At 36.3% G+C, this 27,522-nt stretch overlaps 1 protein-coding gene across 1 annotated transcript in view; it reads left to right on the forward strand.

Annotated features, from left to right (window-relative positions):
* LOC128866185 (IDLSRF-like peptide) overlaps positions 1–27,522 on the forward strand; it is a 45,886-nt gene that overhangs the window by 11,231 nt on the left and 7,133 nt on the right. The window contains exon 2 of the mRNA XM_054106755.1: positions 6,203–6,401. Coding sequence (XP_053962730.1) covers positions 6,203–6,401 — 199 coding nt within the window. The remainder of the gene's footprint in view (positions 1–6,202; positions 6,402–27,522) is intronic.

The raw sequence follows: 27,522 nt of genomic DNA on the forward strand, positions 1-27,522 counted from the left end.
CAAAATACAAAATAGAATTGTCGAAAAAATTTGGGTACAAGGAAATTGCAATAAATTTAAACCTCGAGAGGTTACACATGAGCAACAATTGGACTTCCACTGCAAAAACATATGTGTATGTGTTAAAGTATCTGAATGTATATAAGCGTGTATAGTATACTGTACTGTACGACAATTTTAGCATAAGCTAGTTAGTTTGTTTATTGTGATATTTATCAGAGTTGTTATTGTAGATTTTTATTTAGTGTACTCTATTCTTTTTTTACGTCAGAGCCAGCATTCAGCACGTTTCCTTCTCTCTTATTCAGTTTGATTATTCATTACTTCATTTGAGGACATTTGGAAAGGCTGCACCAAGGTGGGTAACAACTCTTTCAGCGCGGTTATACCAGAGTTCACGAAAAAATGCTTAGAAGTCTGTTGTGAATTATTCCAGGTATAGGTAATTTTCAAAGTATGACTGAATTCTGGCATTTTACGATTTTTAACTGATATAGAAATCGTTATGCAGGCATACGAGGTTGGTGGGCATATGACCGAGCCTTTTCCGTGTTTCAAAGGGTTGTATACACTTCTGTCAAAAGATCTCTTCTGCCTATATTGGAAAAACGGAAAACCCAGCGGGACTTATATGCTTGAATCCGATTCCATAAGCCTTCTTTTAGTCTCTAAGCTCGCACACTGATCTGCCTTCCCATTTACCAAATTACTAGGATGCCTCGGATGCCTCCCCATGACCGAATGGGCTTATGCGTGACCGATAGTTTGGTAGGTACCGGGTTCGAAGCGCTACATGACACACGAATGGTAGAATGTTGTTTCTTCTAATAGCGGCTTCAACAGTATTTAGTCATTGCAACCGACATTACGAGTTAGTCGTTCAAATCGTGAGGCGGGTTTCGTTCTATGGAAGTTGTTCGAAAAAGCTGCCAGACTTTATTCCAGAATCCATTTTTGAGCCACCTGTAAATATTAGGATGTAAATATCTGAAATAGTAGAGCTTAAAACGGTATTAGATTCCCAATCATCTCTGTCCAGCAAGTCAGCGTCTATGGCATATTATAAGCCACCCTTTTTTGCACAGTATATACAGCGCAATTGGTATACGATTTTACGTAGTCTCTATTCCAGGTGAGCCAAACTTTGAATTCAATTTCCTATGGTTTTTTGCAGTTTATTGCAGACAAAAGCTTGCACATATGTATTCGTATCAAGGTTTACAGAGCAATTTTCCTCCAATATTGCGCTGTTTTTACAAATTTTCACTCGCATTCAATTCTGGCACGATGGAATATTTAAAGCAATTTTTTTTTAGACGCGAGGGCGTTATTCAATTAACGTCTATTGGATGAAAGCAAAGCAAGGATATACCTACAAAATCAAATGCCTAGACTATATCTGTATACATTTGGGTGTGTTTTGTTAAAATAAATATGAAAGAAACCAAAAGCTGAAAAAACATTACGGAAAAAGTAAAAAAGGCAACAATAACTACAACAACTTTTCGCACAAAGCGTTTCTATGTCAGCAAACACCAAAATAATGTGCGCGTTGAAAAGGTACCCACAAAAACAGAACAAACACAAAGAATACATTGAGGCGCACCGCAAATGAAAATTGCGAAAATGCGTAAATTTCTGTTTTATATTTTTTATTGTTTTTCGTCTCGTTCCTAATCTTTTTTTTTTGCATTTATGTATGTGCTTTGAAACCGTTTTCGTTTTAATTTTGTATTTGCTTTTTTTTTGGGAATTTTATTATGAAATTCCACAACGTAGGTACGATGGACTTTTTGCAATTTTAATGGGCATGTTAGCGGATGGCTTTATTTTTATGAAGCTTTGTGGCATCAGTTAAATTAAAATGCAATTAGATGCTAAAAATATGTAAAAATGCCAAAGGATCGGTATTTCATTAACTTTAATTAACTTTTTAATTAGGTGCCACTTTTTCAAAAACAAAAAAAGGAGTGAAGGATTAAAATAATTACTTCTCGGCTGCTCTTGATTACTGGTTACCTAGAGATGAAAATAATGGGGAGATAGTGGAGTGTCTTCAGCTCTCGCCTTTATGTAGACAACAGGAGGATAATTCTGTGTAAGTTTTTTCCAACCACAACCTTTACACCATTCTGAACTCATTCAATTGAGTTTGTTGGTTATAACACATCCGGCACTTAGCCGTTTTCTGGGCTTTGACTCACTTTTTTATTATTCTAATCTAACTCAATCCGAACTAGATATTTTTTATATAGTAGAAGGGATATTGTTAACCATATGCTATTCCATCCGTTCAGCCAAAATCACTTTGCACAAATTTAATTCGTCTTATATTACAGATACCAGCGGAAACCAGCGGCCCTGAGTAAATTGTCAAAGTAATGAGGAAAATAATATTTATTAATTATTTTGATTATATAAATACTACTAATAGTGGGACCACCACGGCTTTATTCCCTCTTTGGATGTAAAATGGTGGGAAATAGTTATTCCCCATTTCTGGGGACGCGTCCTATAGGGATTACAGGTTCCACCGGGAACTAATAAAAAACACAAAAAAATTGATAGTCTTTTAAATTTTCATCTATATTGCTGTCTTTGGAATTTACAATAATGAAATATGAAAAAACGTATGTTGCAAATAACAGGATTTGTTGCCTTAATAACGTGATTTAGCCAATTTATTGCCGCAAGAGCTCGGCACAAATTCTCTATCTCAACGCTACTGGAGATATAATTTCACAAAGGCACACAATACTGAATGTTTATCTCTTAATCCATTTAATAATATAACATAACATTTCCTTACATTCTTAACTACAAATATACAAGACCATTAGTAAAGAAAACCGTAATTAAAGTTCATACATACGAGTACATGTAAGTATAATATATCTAATTCCTGAACAGCATTAGAAACTTGCGGGCTCAAACTGACAATGAAATAGTTTCACTTGCGTCCAGTGCTACTAAATGCAAGGGCTTTAAATAATTCATTATATTGGTTTATTTATTTAAGAGTATTTTTGTGTTGTTTGTTTTTTTACTTCGATAACATATTTCTTTATAAAGGGTGGTTAAGTTTCAAGGGCCGGTGTTGATTTTAAATAAAGTAGAATTTTTTTTTATTGTCATTTCTCTTTATTATGATAATATTGGTATGGTTCAATTACGCATCGAACAAAATATCGGCCAAATGGCCGCCGCGGCCTTGGCGGCACACCTCCATCCGATGGTGTATAATTGAGGCATAATTGAGGTTTTATGCCGTTAGTGTGCCGAATTATCTCATCCTTTAGCTCTTAAATTGTTGCTGGCTTACCGACGTACATCTTTTCTTTTAAATAACCCCAAAGAAAGAAGTCCAACGGTGTCAAATCACATGAGCTTGGCAGCCAATTGACATCGCCGCGACGTGAGATTATTCGGCCATCAAATTTTTCGCGCAAAAGAGCCATTGTTTCGTTAGCTGTGTGACAAGTGGTACCGCCCAGTTGAAACCACATATCGTGCACATCCATATCTTCCAGTTCGGTCCATAAAAAGTTCGTTATCATTCTATTCTATTCTATTCACAGTAACTGCCTGACCGGCCTGATTTTGGAAAAAATACGGCTCAATGAAGACTCAATAAACCGCACCAAACAGTCACTCTTTTTGGGTGCATTGGTTTTTCGGCAATCACTTTTGGGTTATCATTCGCCCAAATGCGGCAATTCTGCTTATTGGCGAATCCACTGAGAGGGAAATGTGCCTCATCACTGAAGATGATTTTCTTCACGAAGTGGGCGATATGCATTTCAATTTGAACGCCCGTTTTCATAATAAGCCTGAATAACTTTAACGCGTTGTTCGATTTTATATCTTTCTATGGTTCAAATTGAGTTGGTCTGAAATTGAAAAATGGCAAATAAAATGCAGAAAAAAACTTGACGTTTAGGTTGGTTCACATTCAACATCGGCCCTTCAAATTTAACCACCCTTTAGAATGGAAAATTTACAATATGGAAAAATTAATTCAATTGCACTCGATGTTGACATCTTTTGTTAATGGATGTGGTTTTTAGAAGATTGATGATTTTTAGTATTTTCTGATATTACTTAGGAAACTAAGTGCTCAGGTTATTAAATTTTTAAACGAATTGTGCGATAGCGATATGGATGAGACACCAACTACTTTATATGTATACGAGTATTTTCCACCCGGGATTGAAAGTGGTGCACTCAGTTGATAATATGGCGATGTAAGCCCGAGGAGGTGTGTGTTAGTCAACTTTGGTCATTTTGCGAATTGACAATGGATAGTGGGGCAATAGTTATTTCTTTTAATGGTGGTTTGTTGATCAATGTGTAGAGCAAAGAAATATTTCAATGGAGGATTTTTTATCAAAAGATAAAGCATACATGAGTTGTTTACGAAAAGTAGAGACCGCAATATCTTCATTAATGTTACCACCCTGGAGTAACAAAAACTTCATTTACACGGGCGCAAGATGTTTCGGGTTTTTTCCATCCCAAAGCTATGAAGGTTCAAAGTACAACCGTACGAATAGTTTAAGCGGAAACTAAAATTTTCATTGCGATTTCACTGGACGATAGATGTAGCAGAAAATAGCGATGAGGTGATGTATTGCGATGTATGCGCTGACTCTAAGCTGCGGCAACTATGACTCTTAACCGACCACTTGAAAGCAAATATGCTGAAATATTTCTATCCGGAATAAGATCTCTCATTTCATGAAAGCATGATTTCCTACTATAAAAGGATCCTTTTTATGGCAGAAATGATCTGGAAGGTTTCAATGGCAAACCAAGGAGCAACCGCTGAAAAAGCTTTTTCCATCACTTGGCGATTTTTGGTATTTTTTTTATATTATTCTTTTAAGGATAATATCAATTGGTGTTTCATGTCCAAAAGTTCCAGTGACGTGGAAGAACAAATGCTCCACTTCAGCGAAAAAACTGTCAAAAATCAATATCGGTATTTCAAAGTTTGATGAAATTTTGAAAAAATTTTTACAAGTTTCGAAATTTTGTTTTCGATTCACTTACCATTTCCATCTCTTAATTCTACTTTTTTATTGGATGTAACTTTTTAAATTTTTTTAGTATAATGAGTTCTCGAAAATTTATCTTTTCGAGCCAAACTAACTTAACCACCAGTCAGGAAGCTTTTGCCTCCCATTTTATGTAAAATAATAGGTTTATCCTTATTTTTAATTTAAAAAATAAATAAAAAATAACTCTAAGTTAAGTATTTCTCGAATTTTCATTTCTTCGAAATGTCATCTTTTCTCTCTACACTATTTTAGTCTGTTATTTTATTCATTTAACTTTGTCATGGCAAGTTTACTTTCACTAAAAGCTGTCAAGCGTCAATTTGTTGATTTTGTTCGTATAGTCTCTTGATTTCTGTGCCTTTCTCTGCACACACATATCTGATACCTGTTCAACTTGAAAAGTAACTGCAATCCTACCTGACATCTTTTAAATGCACTCTTTTAACTTTTCTTGCTTGTCTGCACTCAACTTTTAGTTACGGCACTATTACTATAACATGAATATTTATCCTGCTGTATGTGTATGTACGAGTATATACAGATTTACCGCCCTGGTATACATACTTGAATAACGCCGCCAGTGAAGCACACTCGATGAACGCCTTTGTAGAGGTTGCCTTGCAGATGATACTTCAAGTGAAGAGAAGGATGCAACATTTCAGACAGGAGCTACATACACGTATTATAGTTATATGTCAGCAGACGTTGATTGCACAGCAAAGATATATGTATGTAGTGCGCTACTGAGGGGTGTTAGTACACGGTGTAATTGCAAGTCCATGCGGATGCAAGACATTTTAATGGCTTTGACCTGGAATCGAGCAGGTTTTTACCATGTATTTTACGCTAATTTATATTTTCAATTATATGCGACGAGAACTACTGTTTGGTGGAATAGAGAGAGATGAAGGTATGCATGGAAAGAGATATCGAAAGAGAATAAAAGAGTGAAAGTTAGTTATAAGTCATTGAAAAGTGTTCATGGAAACGATTTTAAAAAGACGTAAATATTTTTATTCGCACTTAAAATAATTTTATTAGGTTCGACTTGGCATGTACCCATTTGCCTTACTTGCATTTTACGTGAATAAATTAGACAAATTTTCATGCCATTCCTGTGTTTGTTTCTTTTTTGCTTTCAGCTAAACGCCCACCTGTTGAGGAGACTGCCTCTTTTCTGCAAAGTCTAATTGCTTCACATGGCCCCAATTATTTGGAAAAGCTGTTCGGCAGTAAGGCACGTGACGCGCTCGCTCCCTTGGGTGGCGTGGAGAAGGTTGCCATAGCCTTGAGCGAATCACAGACGATTGAAGATTTCGGCGCAGCATTACATTTAATGAGGTGAGTAATTGAGCGACAGTGGAGGCAGAAAAAATCCTGGTAATACTAAGTAGATGACGCAGTGACTCGGGCACACAATATTTACTAGGGAATAAAGACTAAAAAGCAAATAAATACATGTACATGAATAAATGAATATATAAATATTATTAATAGGGTAATACACAAGCACACAAAAACATTCCAACTTTGCTTACGGCAAACAAAATTCAAAAACTGTAGTAAATAACAAAGTCCCAAATGGTTACTCAATTATGCCGCCTTTTATGCCAGATACCTTCAATAATAGGTATTCTAGCAGACGCCATGGCGAATGAGGGTTATTTATGGCAAACTGGAGAAAAAATATTATATTACCTTTTGTCTTGTGCGTTATTTTCGAACTTCAATGCAGTAAATGTATCAAAAATATGGCAAACTAAATTAAATATGAAAGTAAGATTGTTATACTAAGAGAAAAACGAGACAATGTAATATCTTTTTTCATGCAATTTATTCCCCGACAGAGTAGGGCAACCGGTTAATACATATTTTAGAGAAAAGCAGACACTAAAAGAAAACAACAAAATTGAAACAGTGTTAAAAAAGATACACGCTCATTTTGTTGCGGAGGCGTTGTTGTATTATTATATTTGTTGTATGATTATATGTATGAGAAAGTAGCTTCGTTCTTTAAATTAACCCTGCCCAGCGGGTTACAATCATTTTTTTGTGATCATTGGAATAATGCACCCACAGGTGGCGAGCTCATCTATGGCTGTTAAAGAAGCATAGAGTGCGATGGGGAGCCTTCAAATTTTATGATATTTGTTTAAAAACTCAATTCGTAATAAATCGCCGCCACAGACGCCAATTATTTTGTGGGTCCAAGAAGCTAACTGCTTCAGTAATATGTGTAAAATTTTTCGGGTCATTGTTGATGTTAAGGGGGGAGCCTGGTTTATGAAGTCTAAAAATTGCATCTCTTTGTGATTTTTTTTAAGGAAAAAAGTTTTTTCTATCTTTTAATGAACATTTAAAAAGTATAAAAAATGTTTGTACTGGTTAAAATAAGTTGAAAAAAATGTAGATATAGAAATTAGTAGAGCGGTGCAACGCTGGAGCTTCCAACTAGCGTGCAAGATACAGCTCGTAATTATTATCTAAAGCAAAAAATTCAAATGGAATTCTTATTATCATGATTTTTTATTCTAGATGAACTAAGAAAACTGAGAGAAATTCCAAAATTTCAACTTTTTGGAGGTTTTAAAGAAAAAAATGCCTTTCTATAAAAAAAAATTCACTTCAACTTGGTATAAAAATCTTGAAAATTTTTTTTATCTATTTTGTTAGTTCAAATAGAAGAGAATTTAATACTGAAGGGAACAAGCTTTGATTCATTTCAAAAGGTTCATTAGTTTTTTTTTTCATTCATGTACGCCAATTCAAAGAAATCATAAAAAGGAAAAGTCGAGAAAAAAAGATAAAGTTTGTACTATAACTGTCCGGTCACAGCGTAACTACCTAACGCTCGCCTACCTTTGGCTTTGCATCACGGAAATATTGAGAATTAAGCTCTGTAACTTTGTGTGAATATTCTGAAATATATTAGGAATCGCTTAAAACGAAAAAAAAAAATTGAGTTTTTTGACCTTATAAACCAGGCTCCCCCCTTAAACATATGAGGTGTGTTCAAAAAATATCACGAATTTTGTGTTTTTTTTTCAAAAATTTATTTATTTATTCATTAATATCTATTTTGTCCCCTTCAAAGTAATCCCCATGAGATATTATGCACTAGGGCCAACGTTTTTTCCAATCTTCGAAGCACTTCAAAAAATCTTCTTTTTTTTTTTTTTTGCCTTGCTCAGCTCCGCCTTCGATGCCGTATCTCGTCAATCGTAACATAGCGTCGTGCTTTCATGGCCCTCTTCAGTTTCGGGAACAAGAAAAAGTCACAGGGGGCCATCTGGGGAATACGATGGCTGTGGCATCATTAGTATGTTGTTTTTGACCAAAAAGTCGCGCACAAGCAACGATGTGTGAGCAGGGGCGTTATCGTGATCTATGAGCCAATTTTTGTTCTTCCACAAATCCGGCCGTTTCTGGCGGATTGCTTCTCGCAAACAGGTAATATTCCTTATTGACCGTTTTACCTTGTGGCAAGAACTCATGATGCACAACGCCCCTGCAATCGACGAAAAAACTTTTATATGCACCCGAACTTGGCGCGCTTTTTTCGGTCTTCGTTCGTGGGGCAGCTTCCAATGAGATGATTGAGCTTAGGTAACCTGCGAAAATTCAAAATTCGCTATACTTTTTAAACACACCTCGTATTCGGCATAACTATAGATTTGATTGTACCATTTAAATTTTTGTAACGCAGCATACTGTAAATGCGACCGTGTTTAAGAATGATGCGTAAGTAATCCAAGTAAGTAGAGAAAAGGTATCGTCTTTGAATTCTCCCGTGTGTGAGTTTTCTATTTCTCTTTCGATTCGTTTGTATAACGAATTGGGTAGGGTCCTTATTCTTCTCCCTTTAATATTTGCTTGTTGCTTATACATTAATTGTCTAGTGGCGGAATGAAACCAATTTATGTTGAAAATATAAATACCATAGTGGAGCTGCTAAAGCTTCTTCCTCTGCAAAGTAACATTTTTTTAATCTATTAAAAAAATTTTAAACTGTGTACCTGAGCGCTTTTTGAAAAAGTGGGAAAAAGTTTAAAACACTAAACCATACAAACTATAGTAAAATATCACAAAGATTATTTTTTAGGGAAAAATCGGTACTATACGCCTCATAATCAGCGCCTAAGCAAACAATAATAATAATAACAAAAATCTGCATAAAATGAACGTAGAAGTCTACAAGAACTCAAATAGGAAATAGTTCTCCAGTTCGCCTAAAGGTATACAACACTTTTCATACTTTATTTCACAGGAAGTTACGTTACTAATGAACAAAGCTTTTACCTTTGCCAGTAATTGCTTTATTTTGAGATGGGTTTGCTGGGTCATAACTTCTTATTCAGAACTTAAGCTATTTAAATATAATTGCAAACTCTTTTAGGATATATACTGTGGGCTAAAAGTAAGGTGAATTTGGTTGTAAAATGAAAAATCTTTATTTATTCTTGTAAATCAATTTCATCCTCTTCAAAATAGTCCCCTCTCGATGAAATACACTTATGCCAACGATTTTTCCAATCCCCGAAACATGCCAAATAGTCCATTTCCGGTATAGCCATCAGCACCTTCTTCGATTCAGCTTTTACCTCCTCAATCGACTCGAAACGCGTTCCCCGGAGTGGTCTCTTGAGTTTTGGGAATAGCCAGAAGTCACACGGAGCCAAATCAGGCGAATATGGAGGTTGCGGAACGATATGCGTAGAATTTTTGGCGAAATGGTCACGAAGAACGAGTGCAGTGTGAGACGGTGCATTATCGTGATGCAAAAACCAAGAGTTGTTGGCCCATAATTCTGGTATTTTTAGACGAATTGCTTCACGCAAACGACGCATAACGCTCAAATAATATTCCTTATTAACAGTTTGGCCAGGTGGAAGGAATTCATAGTGCACTACACCACGAAAATCGAAAAAAACTGTCATCATGACCTTTTTAGTTTTGAACGACCTTGACGTGCTCTTTTCGGTGTGGCCTCGCCTTTAGCACGATGTTCGCTTGATTGGTCGGTTGTTTCAGGGTCGTAAGCATAAATCCAAGTCTCATCTCCCGTAATGATGCATTTGAGCTTGTCCTGATAGTCTGAAAGCATTGTTTCACACACATCAACCCGACGAATTTTTTCCAAGAAATTGAAAGTTTTCGGTACCAAACGAGATTTGACTTTTCGTAGGCCCAAATGGTCTTTCAAAATGGTTTTCACAGATCCTTCTGATATTCCGATCATATTAGTAAGGTCTTTAACAGTCAGCCGACGATTTTTGAGCACGAACTCCTTCACTTTATTGATGTGTTGGTCATCTGTTGACGTCGATGGTCGTCCGGAGCGCTCCAAGTCATCAACACGTTCTCGACCCTCTTGACGTCTTTGTAACACTTATAAACATTTTTCTGCTACATGGTCGAATCACCAAATGCCTTCTGCAACATGCTAAACGTTTCCGCAGCCGAAATTTCATTCCGTAAACAAAATTTGATGGCACTTCTCTGCTCAATCAAATCAGACATTGTAAAAATCGAAAAATGCACTCTTGGTCGTATGGTAAACACAAGCGTAAATATATTACTGATAAGGACATTCACATGAAAGTTGGTCCAGATGTTATTAACAGTGCTACCAACTCATGAAAAAAATAACTAGAGCGAAATTTTAATCCCGCGAAGTTTTTGACAAATAAATTCACCCTACTTTTTTCCTACTTACTCGTTGAGAAACGAAGTCCGGGGAATTATGCACAGGACGAAAGCATTTTGGATAGCATGCGCGTCATTCACATCTGATAAATCCACAGACTACTCTTTATGGAAGGCAGCAAAGTCATTTAACCGACCGATAAAACACATAGCACCCATCAAAATAAACGACACCCAATGGGCAAAATCCAATGAGCAAAAAGCAAATTTATTTGCAGAGAATCTTTGTAAAACCTTCTATGCCAATGATGGATCTGAAGATATTGACATCTCGTCAAATTGGATTGAAAGCGATGTCAGCATTGAGCCAGTTAGTAACGAAGAAGTAATGAGCGAAATTTTCAAAATGAAAACGAAAAAAACGCCTGGTTTCGACCTCATAACTGCAGAAATTTTTCAGAGATTGCCCAATAATTGTATTACTTGTCTGTCTCAATTGATTAATTTGTGTTTTTTGTTAAAATATGTTCCTATGTACTGGAAGACAGCAGAAGTAATTATGATTTTGAAAGCCGGAAAATCGCCAAATGATGTGTCTTCATACCGACCTATTTCTCTGCTACCAATGCTGTCCAAACTTTTTGAACGACTGTTACTGACTCGAATGTTGCCGATTATAGAAAGCAAGAGAGTTATTCCAACGCACCATTTTGGCTTTCGAAAAAATCACTCCACTATCGACCAAGTTCACAGGGTTGTTAGAACCATAGAGTGTGCGATAGAGGAAAACAAAGTTTGCGCAGCGGTGTTCCTTGACGTCTCGCAGGCGTTTGACAAAGTTTGGCATACGGCTTGCTCCACAAACTAAAATTGATTTTGCCCAGGAATTATTGCGAAATCCTTTCTTCCTACCTTGATGGCAGATACTTTCGTGTCAGATTTGACAACGCCTATTCATCATTGCAAAAAGCACGCGCGGGGGTACCTCAAGGAAGCATCCTAGGCCCTCTCTTGTACCTCTTGTATACGTATGACTTACCGGTTCACGAGCAACACGTTACCGCAACCTTTGCAGATGACACGGCTATCCTAGCAGTTGGAGAAGTGATCGAGACTACAACGACGAAATTGCAATCAGCGGTGAGTTCTATTGCAACATGGGCAAAAAAATGGCGTATCAAATTAAATAATTCCAAATCAGTTCACATTGTATTCGGCCTGAAAAAAACAATTTACAAGCCAGTCTACATAAACAACGTAAATATACCGTACGTCAACGAGGCAAAATATCTTGGTATAACCCTTGATGCTAAACTGCGTTGGAAGGCGCATGTCAAGAAAAAGCGTGAAGAGCTGGAATTAAAAACAAAAAACCTTCTTTATCTTATTGGACGTATGGCATTCAGCTATGGGGATGCTCAACCGAATCTTGCATGACTATTATCCAACGATTCCAAAATAAAGTGTTGCGCAACATCGTCAATGCTCCATACTATGTGAGAAATGTCGACCTCCATCGTGATCTTGGTATCTTACCCATCACTGACGTGGCGAAAAAGTACGCCATGGCTCACAGACAACGTTTAAGTACACATGTCAACGCTGAAGCATTGGCTTTGCTTCAGCCAAATACTCATCGTCGGCGGCTCAAGCGTAGAACAGTTTTAGACCAGATGGGCACCCAGTAGCAGATGTACCTTATATATTTATACATTCATAATGAATTTAAGAATATTGAGGCATCTTAGTTTTTTCCTATTTTCATATATATGTTCTATAAAAATTGCTCGTTAGTATCTTTATCTCGTTTTACTAGTTGTAATTTCTAAACGTTATTCTGCTTATACTTTAAGATGCGTTAATAAAAAATAAAAAAAAAAAAAAAACATCATTTTTCTTGAAGCATGACTTAGATCAAAAATTCTTAAATGATCATCCGCACATTTATGCAGAAATGTTGGATCTATTAGATGTCGATTTGAAGCAAAAACGACCGCATTTGGCAAAGAAGTTATCTTCCATAACGACAACGTACAGGTTCATAGGTGTACGTCCGCAGGAGTAACTTCAAAATTACTTTAATTAGGTTAAAACTGGCTCGCACATTCCGCATATTATGCAGATTTAGCCCCCTGAGACTGTTTACTGCTTTTAAATGTAAATAAATAGCTTTATGATGAAACAAATATCTAGATATTTTGAAGGCCCCGAGTAATTTTATTATATGGATAGCGTAAAAAATAACTAAAATATTTGTTAAGTGTATTAAGCTGGAAGTTGATCCCAAGACCCAAGTCTGAAAACATTTTGCTCACATGTATGATTGCTGTTTTTTTATGCCAGATACCGCTCGTTGTTATTAAAACACAAAAATAGAGCGAATGTAAATGAGCGAATTCAGGCTTTCGATTGATCAGATTAAACTAAAAAAGAATTGAAGGTTTCTTATGAAGTTGTATTGAAAAATTAAGAGTTTTCTCTTCTAGACACTCCCTTCCTCAAGTAATCATCAATAAAACGGTCCGCGGATGACACATGGCAAAAATAAATTTTTTGTTTTTTGGTGGAACTATAAGCTTACATGGCAAATTTCAGCGTGATATGTTACATAGTTTATTTTCTGTGCTACTGTAAACAAGTCAAGCTCGAGTGTGTTCTTCGAATTTAACGATGGAAATTCAAGTTGAACAAAGAATTTGTTGGAATTTCAATATTTCCCAATTTTGTTCAAGCGTATAGCGCCTCATTTCGTAAATGTCAAACCTTTAAGTAAATTATGAACACATTTGACATGTCATTTGTGTTACCATTCTCAAAAAAATAGGCGGTTCAAAAAGCAAACGCTTTATGGCCAACCCGTTACTTTCTATTTTGCAAACTCATGCGTTTCACACGGTAATCTTAAAAAAGTTATCAAATCAGACGATCCAAATGCATCGATCTGAACCCAGCAAGTCTTTTCGAAACCATCTGAGCGGGTAGCGCATTTCCTATATCCAGTGCTCTCAAAATTATTTATAAAAAAAGGGTACACCCTTTGCTAATTTCTTGGCTAGTACATTTATTTTTCCTTCACGAGACTGAAATTTGCGTTTTTTGCTCCCGATTATTTTCTCAAAGTTCGACACCATTTGATTTTCTGTAAAATTCCGCAAGTACCAACCACTTTATGAATTTGGTAGGCATGTATTGTACTAGTATACATTCACAAATATATGAAAAAGTAGCCATTTATTTCAGCCTCTCGGGATATTTACGGCCGCAACTGTGTATGTGGCAGTGTGCTATGGATTGTTCGCTTTATGAAGCTATGAAAACTGATTCTACATATATATTTTTTATTTGTGCAAGAGCGCTATTAATTATATTTATATACTTATTGTCTAATCGTGTGTGTATTTTCCCTGCCCAATGTTATCCTTTCAAAAGTGAATGCTCAGCTATCTCCGGGTGCTATACAGAGGCGGCATACATACTCGTAGACTTAGATGAGGCATCCTTCTAATTAACCTCTGGCCAGATCATATTACATTCAATTAGTTATAGTACATCAAATACATACATACATACGACTGTAGATTGTAATCGCAGCTTTTATACGCATGTCATGAAATATAATATCTTCTTAACCAAACAATGCTAATGCCGTGTTATTTTTGATATTAATTAAATTGCCTGAATAAATTAGATGAGGTAACATACAAGATAACACAAAATTCAGTGTGTTTTTCTGTTTTTAATAAAAACCCATTACTTCATTCATTCTAAGTCATAATAGCCAATAGCGAAATTACAATCAGCAAATTGAAATTTAACTAAATTAAAATTTGAAAACTTTAATAAAATAGTACAGATAAATATATTAGAAAATTGGAATTTCCGCCAAAATTTGAAGCTTCTTGTCATTTACAAATGGTTTTCCACTTATTTCCGAAAATATTGCAGTATACTTATTTTCCCCATCTTTTTGTCAGCATAAAAACTCCCTGTAACAAAAAATATCTCGTGCTTTGAATCCAACAAAGTTTTCACTTTTTATACAGAACCAGCTATACTCGGCTACAGGCCAAACTTTTGGCTATTAATTAGCCCAAAATTTGTTTGCTTCTAATAAACATGGAAACATGAAAGTTTGGGGTTTGAAATAATCACTTTGAAAAATTTCGAGAATCGTAATTGACTTGAATAGACTCGCTCTTTTCTCTTATGCTTACAATCTGAACAAAAAATTTTCGTAACTCCATCCGTGGATTGATGATTTTTTTGAAATTTCTATGAGATGTATCTACTGCTCTTAAAAGAGCTATGATGCACTCTCCTGGCCATGGATGTTTTCTTCATAAACTTTCAGCTAATATATTTACGCCACGCTCGCTAAGCTCTTTTCAAAAAGAAATTGAGTTTATTGAGCTGCTTCACCACGCCTGGTACACTTTTGTCCCGGTCTTAACCCCTTTTTCGAAGACATGAGGATATGTAGCGCCTTTACAAGACACTCCTCACCAAACCATTATGGAGGCTGGATGGTGGTGATGCTGAACCCTTCAACAAAATTTTTTCCGTCTTTAGAATTTTTCGCAAAGATTTTGTCGTTTTGCTTATTAAAAGCTTTTTCAACTGTGAAAATTTTCTCAGCCGAGTCGAATTTTCTTCAAGGGCGTTGTAAAAAGGCGACCAGTTGAGCGACGGAAGGCTTTCGTGTGGAGATCATCTCTAATTAGTCTTGACATTGACCTGGTCGATACATTCAATTCCCTGGACATTAATTTCTTCCTTCTAAGTGGATTTCTGTGAATTCTTTCTCGGACGGCTTTTATGGCTGCACTGATTCAAACCACGCGAGAACAACCACTTCTTTTTCTGTTTGTCATTTCATATGTTTGGGAAAAACGATTGATCGTACGGTAAACAATATATATACATATATAATTGGCGCGTACATCCTTTTTGGGTGTCTGGCCGAGCTCCTCCTCCTATTTGTGGTGTGCGTTTTGATGTTGTTCCACAAATGGAGGGACCTACAGTTTCGAGCCGACTCCGAACGGCAGATATTTTTATGAGGAGCTTTTTCTTGGCAGAAATACACTCGAAGGTTTGCCATTGTCTGCCGAGGGGCGACCGCTATTAGAAAAATGTTTTTCTTAATTTTGGTGTTTCACCGAGATTCGAACCAACGACCTCTCTGTGAATTCCGAATGGTAATCACGCACCAACCCATTCGGCTACGGCGGCCGCCTCTCTTTTTCAAGCGAGACCTTTTTTTATTTAGTAACTCTTGCTAAGTTAATGAGGCTCCATCAAGCTGATGAAATTGCTTTCAATATTTACTTTAATTTGCCTCGGCCGTACTGAAGTTGCATCAACGCACTGATACTAAAATAAAAACCGGAGCTGTGCTGTGGAAATGCAAAAGCCAGAATTGTGAAAAATTATTGTTTCGCAGTAATTAAGACGAGAAATTTCATAACCATTGATTATGGGATTAAGCCACACAGAAAAAAATCTCCATGAGGGATGCGAATCCTTACTTGGAGTCCGTACGCAGAGCCCACTTGCTTCGGCAGCTTGTACATTGGACTTGGATACAGATCTCACCCTAAATAAAAATTGCCATATTACAACTGGAACATGGCTCAACAATGGAATGTTCTCATTTTTATTTGGCAGCCCAAGCGAGATTAAAAAACGTATGCAATTGTCTCTCTCTTTTTTGCAAAGTTGCCCACTTACGTGTAACAAGTGCAAAAAAGTCCATTTGTATCTGGAGTTTTCATTGTTCACAGTTTGTGAGCGTTCTTCACAGAATAAAATAACTTCTATAACACAAGTCGGAAAGAAATTAAGAAATTCAATAAGATTAGACTCTGCAAATGAAATGGATGGCTGTGGGAATGAACCCTGGCAGGGCTTCCTATTACTCCTGACATGATGATATTGGATTTCTGCTAAGCGAAAGGGCAATGAAATAACTTCTTGGATGGAAACCAATCAACTAACGATACTTTTGATATCAATTCTACCATAAGTGATTAAGAAATATAAATAACAATATGAGTTGAGCGCTAAAGGAGTTGTATAAGAAAATAACGAAATATAATTACTAAGCCAAATCCATTGCAGAAGCCATCATGGCACAATTACATATGTTCAGGATGTTGTAGCAGTTTGAACTCCTACCTATCCAGAATCCGTCTTGACATACTTAACATTTATTCGGCGACGCAAGCACCTATTTACCTGCCATCCGAAACTCTCTCATCTACCACCCCTCTCCTCTTGGACCCATTCCGTCGAAACCGTATGTTTCTTAGACCAAAGATTAAATAAGATTGACGATGACTTCACCGTGCCTGGTAGAGCTTGCCTGACAAAAAATATATATTGATAATCGTGCATGACATCAACGTGAAAATGAGCTCTGAAAAACCAAACGCCGTGTAGTTACTGAATGAAATTGCGAGTAAGATGGTCTAATAATCGAGAGCTCAGTGTAACCTCACAAGTCTTGCTACAAATCAATTTAGATCTTCATAAATTAAAATATTACTTGAAACTAGATCGACTATTTCTGCATTAGATGGCTCAGAGCTTTGTGGCTAAATTCGCCTAAATATAGCTAGAGTGCAAAAGCCAGCTAAAACTAAAAGCAAGAAATCTAATATTGGAGAGCTGTGTGAACAATCTTTAACAGCGAACTTTTAACTTTCATTTACGATTTGCAGTAATTACATTCGGGTATTATGGGCAAAAAGTTAAAACTACTTATTCAATGTTATTGAAAAGTACTCGGCATGAGCTTATCAAGCATAAAACAATGAAATTTGGACTAAAAGCTCAAAAGCGCTGATCGCGCAGTCGAGGAAAAAATGCGAATTGAATGCAGCTGAATTGATCACACTCTACGGAAGTACAACCGGGTGAGATCTGTAAGTAAGCACTAGGTAAGTGGAACCCACAGAAAACCTAAAGGCAAGGGAAATCTAAGCTCACCTGGGGACTCATCTGATCGCTGTAGACACAGTAGACGATGTTACAGACTTGTCGGAATACCGAACTCAGAACTGAGACGCGATCTTTTCTGACGCCCTCTAAATATCAGATACACATCGCCCATCAAGTCTGCGCACGCCTTATAAATATTTTTATATTGATACAAAAGACGTCCAAACTCGCATAAGTCCCTGGGTTTCATATATCATTTCCTCATATCTTTTTGTACACCGTTGTATTTCCATTATACTCGTACAGTTACGAAATGGTTCAAAACTCATTCGAATTGCGTTGGCCTATCATCAAGCACTAATTTAAAACTGTCAGAAGATTGAATTTGTTGCCAATTACAAGCAAATGTAACACTTATCTGCCAGATGATTTCTTCATATGAAAAGTGAAATGACTGATCCATATGAGACGCTTATGGTCTCAATTAAGTCGCTTGAACTCTGGTGCGTGTTTTTTGAAAATGAGAAAAATGTTGGATTTGGGATGACAATGCCATCTGTTTGAAGTTTGCAAGTATCTAAAACGGTGTATTAAAAATGCCAAACTATTCAAACTAATATATTAAAAAAGCTATTTCACATACTAACTAAAAAAATTAAGAAAACAGAAGATATTATGTTTATGTAAAAAAGAGGTTGTCTGTAAAGTCGGTTTACTGACGATAGTTTAACGTGATAACGTCATAAGAAAATACTGATTGAATGGTTGCGTTTTTCAAAAGAAAATTTTAATTTTATTTGTTTGATAGATATTTTGTATGGATATAGAGAATGAGTTAACATTAACATAACATAATATAACATAACATAACATAACACAACACAACACAACACAACACAACACAACACAACACAACACAACATAACATAACATAACATAACATAACATAACATAACATAACATAACATAACATAACATAACATAACATAACATAAGATAACATAACATAACATAACATAACATAACATAACATAACATAACATAACATAACATAACATAACATAACATAACATAACATAACATAACATAACATAACATAAAGCATTCACCAACAGCTTTCATTTGATACCCATAGTGTACATACACAACCAAAGGTTACCCGGGTCCACGTTTTGTTCTATATCTCGAGACCCCAGTCACGGAGCGGCATGAAAAATACTCTGTACTAAAGCATTCACCAACAGCTTCAATTTGATATCCATATTGTACAAACACATTCTAGGGTCCACGTTTTGGTCTCTATCTCGAGACCCTAGTCACGGAGCGGCATGAAAAATACTCTGGACTAAAGAATTCACCAACAGCTTCCATTTGATACCCATATTGTACATACACATCCGAAGGTTACCCGGGTCCACGTTTTGACCTATATCTCGAGCCCTATTTCCAAAATAAAATATAATCCATGTTACTCGTGGAGGATGTAGCTTTCGAATGGTGAAAGAATTTGCAGTTCATTCAATGCAATGAGCAAGGTAACTACATATGAGCAAGGTAACACTAATGAGCAAGGTAACACTAATGAGCAAGGTAACACTAAAGAGCAAGGTAACACTAAAGAGCAAGGTAACACTAATGAGCAAGGTAACTACATATGAGCAAGGTAACACTAATGAGCAAGGTAACTACATATGAGCAAGGTAACACTAATGAGCAAGGTAACGACACATTTTTTCGTGCGTGCAGCCTGTTAAATCGAATTATAAGACGTTATCACGTCAAAAAGTATTCAAAGAAAAACTGAATTTGTTTAGTGTCTGGATTCTCATGTCCGCAACTGTACACTGTATCCTGAATGTTTGTATATTTATCATGATGCCGGTTAATTGATTGAGGCGCCTGATAGGCCTGATGATGCATGTGATTATAATGAATCGATTTGATTTACGATTGTTGAGCGTATTCTTGTACTATGCAGCTAAAAAGCTTATTTATTTCATATGTAAGTCAATTAGGCGTTAGAAACACAAATAGCCCGAGAATACTCAATTTCGAAAGTAATCCAATGGAGACAAATCGATTTGCAAAGAAAATAATGCAGGATTACAAGAAAATTAGTGGAATGTTTCATTAGGAAATTTAGGCTTATATTTACAGTGTAATTTTTTGTGCTACCCAAAGTTTTCTCAATAGGAGAATGTTTAATTGAAAATAAAATACGATTTTTTTACTTTAGTTATTTTCGGAACTTTGAAACATTTAAAATCTGCTGGAAAACTGTGTTTTTCAGAAAAAAATTAAATGAAATTAGAATACATTAAAATTAAATGCTTTAAATAGTTTTGTTATTTGCTTATTTTCGGTAAAATTGGGCATTTTCCAACCGTTAGACAGATTTTATTTTGTACCAGAAGCTTTATCCAAATATTTTTTTCGGCAAAATTATACTTACAGTAATGGTTTACTCACTTTTATAAATGTTGTCTTTTAGAAATCTTCTAAGAAGTGCGAACCTTGACTCTCTCCGTACATAAGCCCAGAAGTCCAGAATATATCTTTGCGAAACTTTTGCATTCGCTCAAAATTCTTCTGGTCTTCGTTATGTATAAAAGTTTCTTATAGACCAAATGTGGATATAGAGCGAACATAAACCTTTTGCTACAAAGCGTAAAATGAGTCTCGTTAGTTATTATCTCGATATTACAATTGCCGAGGATTTATTTCGAAAAGAAAATTTTTAAAATTTCAGCCCATTCTCTTGGCGTGTTATGGTTTATAATAAAAATTTACTGAACTGCACTTTCAGACACGAGCAGTTAGTTGTCAGGTCAAGTTGGGTGGCCCATCTAGCTTTTTTGAATGTAATTTAATTCAACAATAAATAAAAGACCCTTACAAGTTTTTCCCTAATCACACCAACACAAACTTCAATTTCTTGTTGCAATTAGGGGGGCTACGTGGAATCCAGCGGGACAAAACTGCACTTTGCTCTTGGTATGCATGCATCTGTGTTTCAAGCGGAGGTGTATGCAGTTCAAGAAGCGATGAACTTTGTTGTGGAGAAACGATGGAGAGGCAGATCTATCTGTGTCTGCAGCGACATCCAAGCTGCGCTTATGGCCTTAGACAGCCCTCCAACCACATCAGGGGTAGTCAAGTCCTGTAAATCCAGGGTGAACTATGTCGGTAGACATAATAGCCTGATGCTAACATGGGTCCCGGGACACGTGGGTATCGCGGGTAACGAGACCTCTGACTCCTTAGTTAAGATGGGCTCTGAGGCCAACTTCTTTGGCTCAGAGCCCGTTTTGCCTCTCTCTTCTGCGGCCATCACAGCCACGGTTAGCAAATGGGTAACTACCACCCACAAGCGAGCTTGGCAGGCTGAGAGAGGCTACAGATGGACTAAACTGATGTTACCTGTCATGTCCGATCGACTGTCGCAAACCCTTCTGTCATTAAGCAGAGGGGAGCGCAGACGGCTGGTTGGATTGATGACGGGCCACTTTCTGTGAGCGAAGCACGTGGAAAAGGTAGGCATCTCAGACAGTGTGCTCTGCCCTGCCTGTGAAGAGGAGGATGAGACGGTGGACCACTTCCTGTGCGTCTGCCCAGCGTTCCCTCGAATTAGGCTTGAGGTCTTTGGCACTGATGTGTTAAGAAGCGACCATCTTGGCTCCTTGGCACCACAACATCTACTCAGATTTCTTCGGAGATCGGGTAGATTTAAAGAAAATTAAAAGGGAATCCAAGAGTAGTACAATGGACTTAATTAATGTCTGAGTGCTGCACTTGCTAGTTGTCCCGACAAAAACAAAAAACAAAAAAAAAAAAAATGGGATCATCTCTGGAAGGTTGGGGTATCTTTTATCCCTAATGGCGCCCCACAAACCAATTAAAACCAATTGTCAACAGAGACGTCAAATTGGGGATACAAAAAACCGGTTAACGTAACGCGGTAATCACGATGCCATGCGACCAAAATGCACATCAAACAGTCACTCGTTGGGGATGCATCGGTTTCTCCAGGAAGACGTGTGAATTTTGCTACCCACAAATAGGACAATTGTTAATAAGTACGATGATTTATTACATGACTAAATGTCAAGACTAAATACGTATTTGGCGGATATAGATTTACCGGGGTGACCGGTCAATATGCGAGTGACTTTAATATGCCTTAAATATGCAATTGTGCCAACTGCGGTTATACGAAGGCGTTTCTTCTAATCGTTTTTTTTCTATATTTTCATGTATTAAACCGTTATACATTCAGTTTATAATCTTTTTTTATTTGCCCTGAAAGTTACAAAAAAACTCAAATTTGAGAGAGGTAACGGGTCATTAAAAGACCGACGAAGTTCGGCCAATTCCAGCCGAAGAAGGAGCTTAACCAAACATTTTATAGAATCCAAGTAATAAATTCAGTATTTTTATCCATGAAAAATCAAAAAGTGTCTCTCTCAATCACATAAATTTCAATTTATTTTGGCATGTGTGCATATGGTAATTATTTAATACTCAAAGTTGAATAATTCTATATTGAAATATATTTATATTTTATATACAGTAATTACAAGAAAATATCTCAGCTGCTTACAATTTCTAAACTATCCGAGCGTATAGTGAAAAGAGAAAATGTACTTCGTATGTATGGGAGTTGAATCTCCCCTCAGCAGCATAACTTTGACGCGGGACGGTGTAGACTTACCAACCTAGCGGTCTTTAGTGAATACCTCATTGATGTGTTGCACGTGTTGCGTGGTGTTAATCAAAGGAGTTAACACCATCTGACGTATCTCGGGGAAGTATCTTAGGATCTGCATTCTTTTTAGTAATGATACAGGCAGCTTTTTTTTGCTTTTTAGATTATTGCTTTACTCGAACGATTTAAAAGTTGTCTTTTCGATTAAGAGCTCTGAAGATATTTCTAGGGTTCGACTAGAGATCAATAGATTGCACCAATAAGTGTTATTACGTTACGTAGTACGGACGACGTTAGGTATCTCTGGTACTCCCCATCAGTCTGTTGACGACACAAAATACTTTGGTGTAATCTTCTGTGCTTGTTTTTAATCAGTAACCAGGTAAATTTTACTATATCTAAATCATGTACTGCGTTGGGATTTATTTATTTATTTATTTATTTAATTCAATTAATAGTCTAAAAATACAGTATTTCTTACAGACTATGAAAATAGACTAATGCTAAATTAATTAATCAAAGTAAAATTAAACTTATAATTAACTAGCTTCAATTGTAATGAGTAAAAGAAAACGATACATTTTTTTATAACTTACAGAGGAGGATTATTCATTTTAGTAAGTCAAGAAATACAAAGTTTCTTACAGACTACATAGAACTAAGAGTATTTATATAGAAGTAATTAACAAAATTAAAGCTTAGGAAATTAAATTAACAAAATATACTAGATAATTATTTAGAATTCTTACAAAGGAAGACATTTTTTAATTAGGTATTAAATACATGTTTCGCCCTGGAAAAGTCTAGATCCAAAAGGGAGGCGAGATAGTTAATGCCAGAGAGCGTTCTAACAAGAGGCGATTTGGCACTATATAATGTCCTCCTAACGCCAACATGAAAAATTTTGACAGGGCGAAAGTTCCTGCAAGGAACATTAAAATGTATTCTTTCTAGAAGAAACGGGCAGTCAATTAGTCCATTAACGAGATCGAAAATAAAAGAAACTGCCTGAAACGTACCTCTGACAGAGACTAATCAAACGACAGCGTTATTCGTATGATGGTTTCGGGAAGCCTGCATGGCAATCATCAGAAAAAACGGATAAGTTAGATAAGGTAGATCTTGCAGCTACAAAACCATGCTGACGTGGACTAATTAGACGTTTAACACTAAAATATAACTTGTCTTTAACAACGCATTCAAAGAGTTTAGATACAGCAGATAATTTGGAAATTGGTCTGTAATTTACAATATCGCTTTTATTACTACTTTTGAAAATAGTAGTGACTGAAGTCAGCTTCCAATCATCGATAAATATTCCTTCGGCCAAGGATTTGTTAAAAATTAGTTTAAGAGGTTGGACCAAAGAGCGACAATTTTTAAACAAAGTTACAGAAAGCCCGTCTACATCCGAATAAGCCGAGTTTTTAATTTTTAACAATTCCTCAATGACATCATCATCTGATAGAGCAAGCGAACCAAAGTCAACTGAAGAAGACACTTTCCCCAAATGTTCTTCCTGAATATCTTCATCAGACCCGAAATTAGATGAAAAGAAATCAGCAAATAAATTCGCTGCATCGCTGACAGAGCAGGCAGTTACGTCCCTATAGAAAACAGAATTAGGAATATAAGAGGACTTTTTAATCGATTTAATATATCGTCAAAAATTCTTCGGATTACGTTTTAAATTAAGCTCAAATTTGTGAATAAATTCCTTATACAAAGACTTATTTAAAGTACGAAACTTATTCCTGTGGAGGATAAAAAAATCATAATAGCGGGTTTCGTTAGTTAACTTGAACTTCTTAAAAAACTTATTTCTCAAATTTTTATGATGTTTAAGTTCTTTCGTGCACCAAGGAATCTTATAATTTACACGCTTAAAAATTGGAACATGTTGAGAACATATATCAAGGACTAAAGTTTTAAATATCTCAAAGTATTCAATATTGCCTAGAGATACTTCCCAATCAATTTTACGTAAGGCAATTTCACAAAAGTTTGGAAATCACAATTGGCAAAATTAAAGGAAGGATGAGCACTATCGGGCCTGGATTCAAAAAATTCTAAAAACTCCAAGTTTAACTTTAAAGGAATATGGTGAACGTTGATCGGCGATATAGAAGAAAAAGGCTGTGATAGAACAGAACTAATATTGTCGCTTATAAAAATCAAATCTAATGAACGACTCATACTATTAGTTAACCCATTAGTCTGAGTTAGACCCATACCCAGTAAATTATCAATAAAAAAAAAGATTCAGTAGGACTATTGACGTTTGAAGGCGTTAGATATACGTTATTGTCTAAATATACCCAATTTATATTGCTTAAGTTAAAATCCCCTAAGACACATAATTGGTTATTCCCAATAACATCTTGAAGGGCTACTTATACAAGTACTCATTACTTAAGGGTGGAATATAAGACACACAAATATTATATAAAGAAAACTATGCGCACCACGTATTCGCACGCATAGCTGGTCTAATACAGTATCAGTCTCATGTAATTTAATGAGTGATGCGTGTCGATTACAGCGAACTGCAATCAAGACTCCGCCTCCTCTGCTACATCCAGTTTTAACAGCATCTCTGTCTTTCGTCGAAATAGTTCTAATTTCACAGATCCCTACACCCTGGGACTACTCTATATATCTTTATCGTTTTGGTCAATAAGCACCTTTGACCATTTGAAATAAGTAAGGAAATAAATAAAAGCCATAGCTTACCGGCATTTTCACCTTGCTGAGTGCACCGTCTATCGGTGTAAGGCTGATTTGCAGCACAGTTACTAACCAAACACCTCGGAACAAAATTCGTTATTTCTCTAGTTATTAACTATATGCTAGACAAATTATTCTCGTAATTTTCCATTTAAAATTCTTCAAAATATTTTATACCTTAAATGTATTCATTTTGCGGTTTTGTGTGTGGTTCCATCCTAAAAAGGGAAACATTTTAAATCCTGTATTCAGGAGTGAAATCTAAGGACAGATGTCATTCCTGAACTAACTTTACCCATACTCAGTTCACAGAATATTGTTATAATTTTGGTTTTGGTTACGGTGTTGTACTGCGTTATGTGCGACCCAATTTTGTGGTACAATCCCACTCCCTTGGCTTTCTGAAATAACCAGAAATAGGTTAACACACAGACAAAGTAAAATAAATTGAAAGCTAAATCAAGGGTCCCAATTGGCCAATCATCTAAGCAAACCGGTAAGCTACCAAAAAAGAAGTGAACAAAAAATTCAAATTTAGTTTAACAAGCAAGTCAAGCTGGGAACTCTGTACGCATAATGAGACGATGTAAAAGTAAGTAAAAGCACGACAAAAAACATAGACTCACAGAAATGAGCAAGACATGGTTGGTAAGCTGCAAATTGAGGCAATAAAGCCATAAAGGAAGTGTGTAAAAAGAAGACATTTAATACTTACATACATACCATATGTAGACATGCATGCAGACAAAAAGCACAAGCATTTAATGCAAAAGACTGCGATGGGAAATGGGGTCATAAATTCATATATGCCACATATCACCCACAGAGAGCATTAACGCTGACAAGTGAAAGCAGAACTGACCTCAAATGTTTCTAATGAGCAGAGGGACAGGAAAAGAAGCGGCATTGTAGGTCGTTAATACAGTGGAGAGTAGTTTGTGCTATGAAATGTTAATTCGACAGTTAATGACCTAATAAGTTTTAATTTTAAATTGAAAAATTAAATAAAAAATTCTTTCAAAGGGACGAGGCGCTTCTTTCACCAGCAATTTTTAATTTACGGTAAACAACAAATTTTTATTTGATTATAAATATAAGAGTGTAAGTTATAGTATGTATGCATAGTGCAATTTTTCGTTATATTTATTTTTGCAAACCAAAACTTAAATTCAAAAAAATTGAAATCGTCTGAAAATTGTATACAAAAAATATTGTTCATATACAAAAATTCATTCGTACTTCCCAGCAGAATGTATTTGGTATAACTTTTGATTCAGCTTTTACGTTCGATGACCATCTCAATTACATCTGCGATTTCAGAGATCAATACACGAAAAAAGCAGCAGGCGTGCTAAAAGACCACTCACGGGCATGCGTCAGTTTTACTATCTGTGAAACACTTGCAGGACGCATCGAAAACATACTATATTATCTGGTTCCCAAGATAGACCTGAACAGACTATAAAATACAAATACCTGACAGAAAGGATTAGCAGACCAGCCATATCAGTTGAAGATGATCACCATATTTATACTGACGGCTCACAGAGGAAGAATGAATGGCGCTGAATCTGGAGTGTACTCGGAACAATTATACTTCAATTGCTTCTTTAGACTTGACGCTCTACTAAGCTGAGATCTACGCTATAGACAAAACCGCAAAAACGATAAGACTGATGGACTTACCACTTTTGTTGAAAGTTAAGTAGCGATCAAGGCACTAGCCTCAACGCGCATCAATTCAAGATGTGTTAAAAAATGCAGCACGACGCTCTCGGTTATCCAACAACACAAACCGAAACTTTGTTGGGTCCCCGGCCACTCTGGAGTGGAGAGAAGTGAAAGAGCGGATGAGTGTGGAAGGAAAGGCTCTGTACAGGACATTAGGACATTAGCATTCCTCTAAACGAACTGTACACTGCGATGAACTTGAGCGTAATCGCGAAAACCAATAGAAAGTGGTATCTGACTACTAACTGCCAGGTCTCCAAACGCTCTTGCCAAAACTGAATTTTAAAACGTCAAAGTTTCTCCTTGGATTCAACGGATCAACTACCAGCGTGCTCACAGGTGTCATAAGGGGTCACTGCGAAATTAGCACCCTAGCCAGTAGAATGGGTGTACTTCACAATGACTTCTGCTAGAGATGATGAGTTGAAGAAGAAATTGAGCCGGTACAACACCTCCTCTGCGAATGCCCTGCACTTCAAAGAAGCCATGCCAAATATCAGGGCGTTTATTTCTTTGAAGACCTGAGAAATTTTCAAAATGTCTCCTTAGAGGGACTAGTTACCATCTTAAAAAGATTTAAGTGGTTTAAGCAACTTAGTTAGGGGATGGAAATCAAATGCAGGTATCACAATAGCCCTTAGGGCCACCGAGTGTCTTGTCTTAGACCAGCAAGCTGGCTAACCTAACCTAAGCCTTTGCAAGAATATGAAA

The sequence above is a fragment of the Anastrepha ludens genome, chromosome 2, assembly GCF_028408465.1.
Source record: "Anastrepha ludens isolate Willacy chromosome 2, idAnaLude1.1, whole genome shotgun sequence".
Classification (NCBI taxonomy): domain Eukaryota; kingdom Metazoa; phylum Arthropoda; class Insecta; order Diptera; family Tephritidae; genus Anastrepha; species Anastrepha ludens.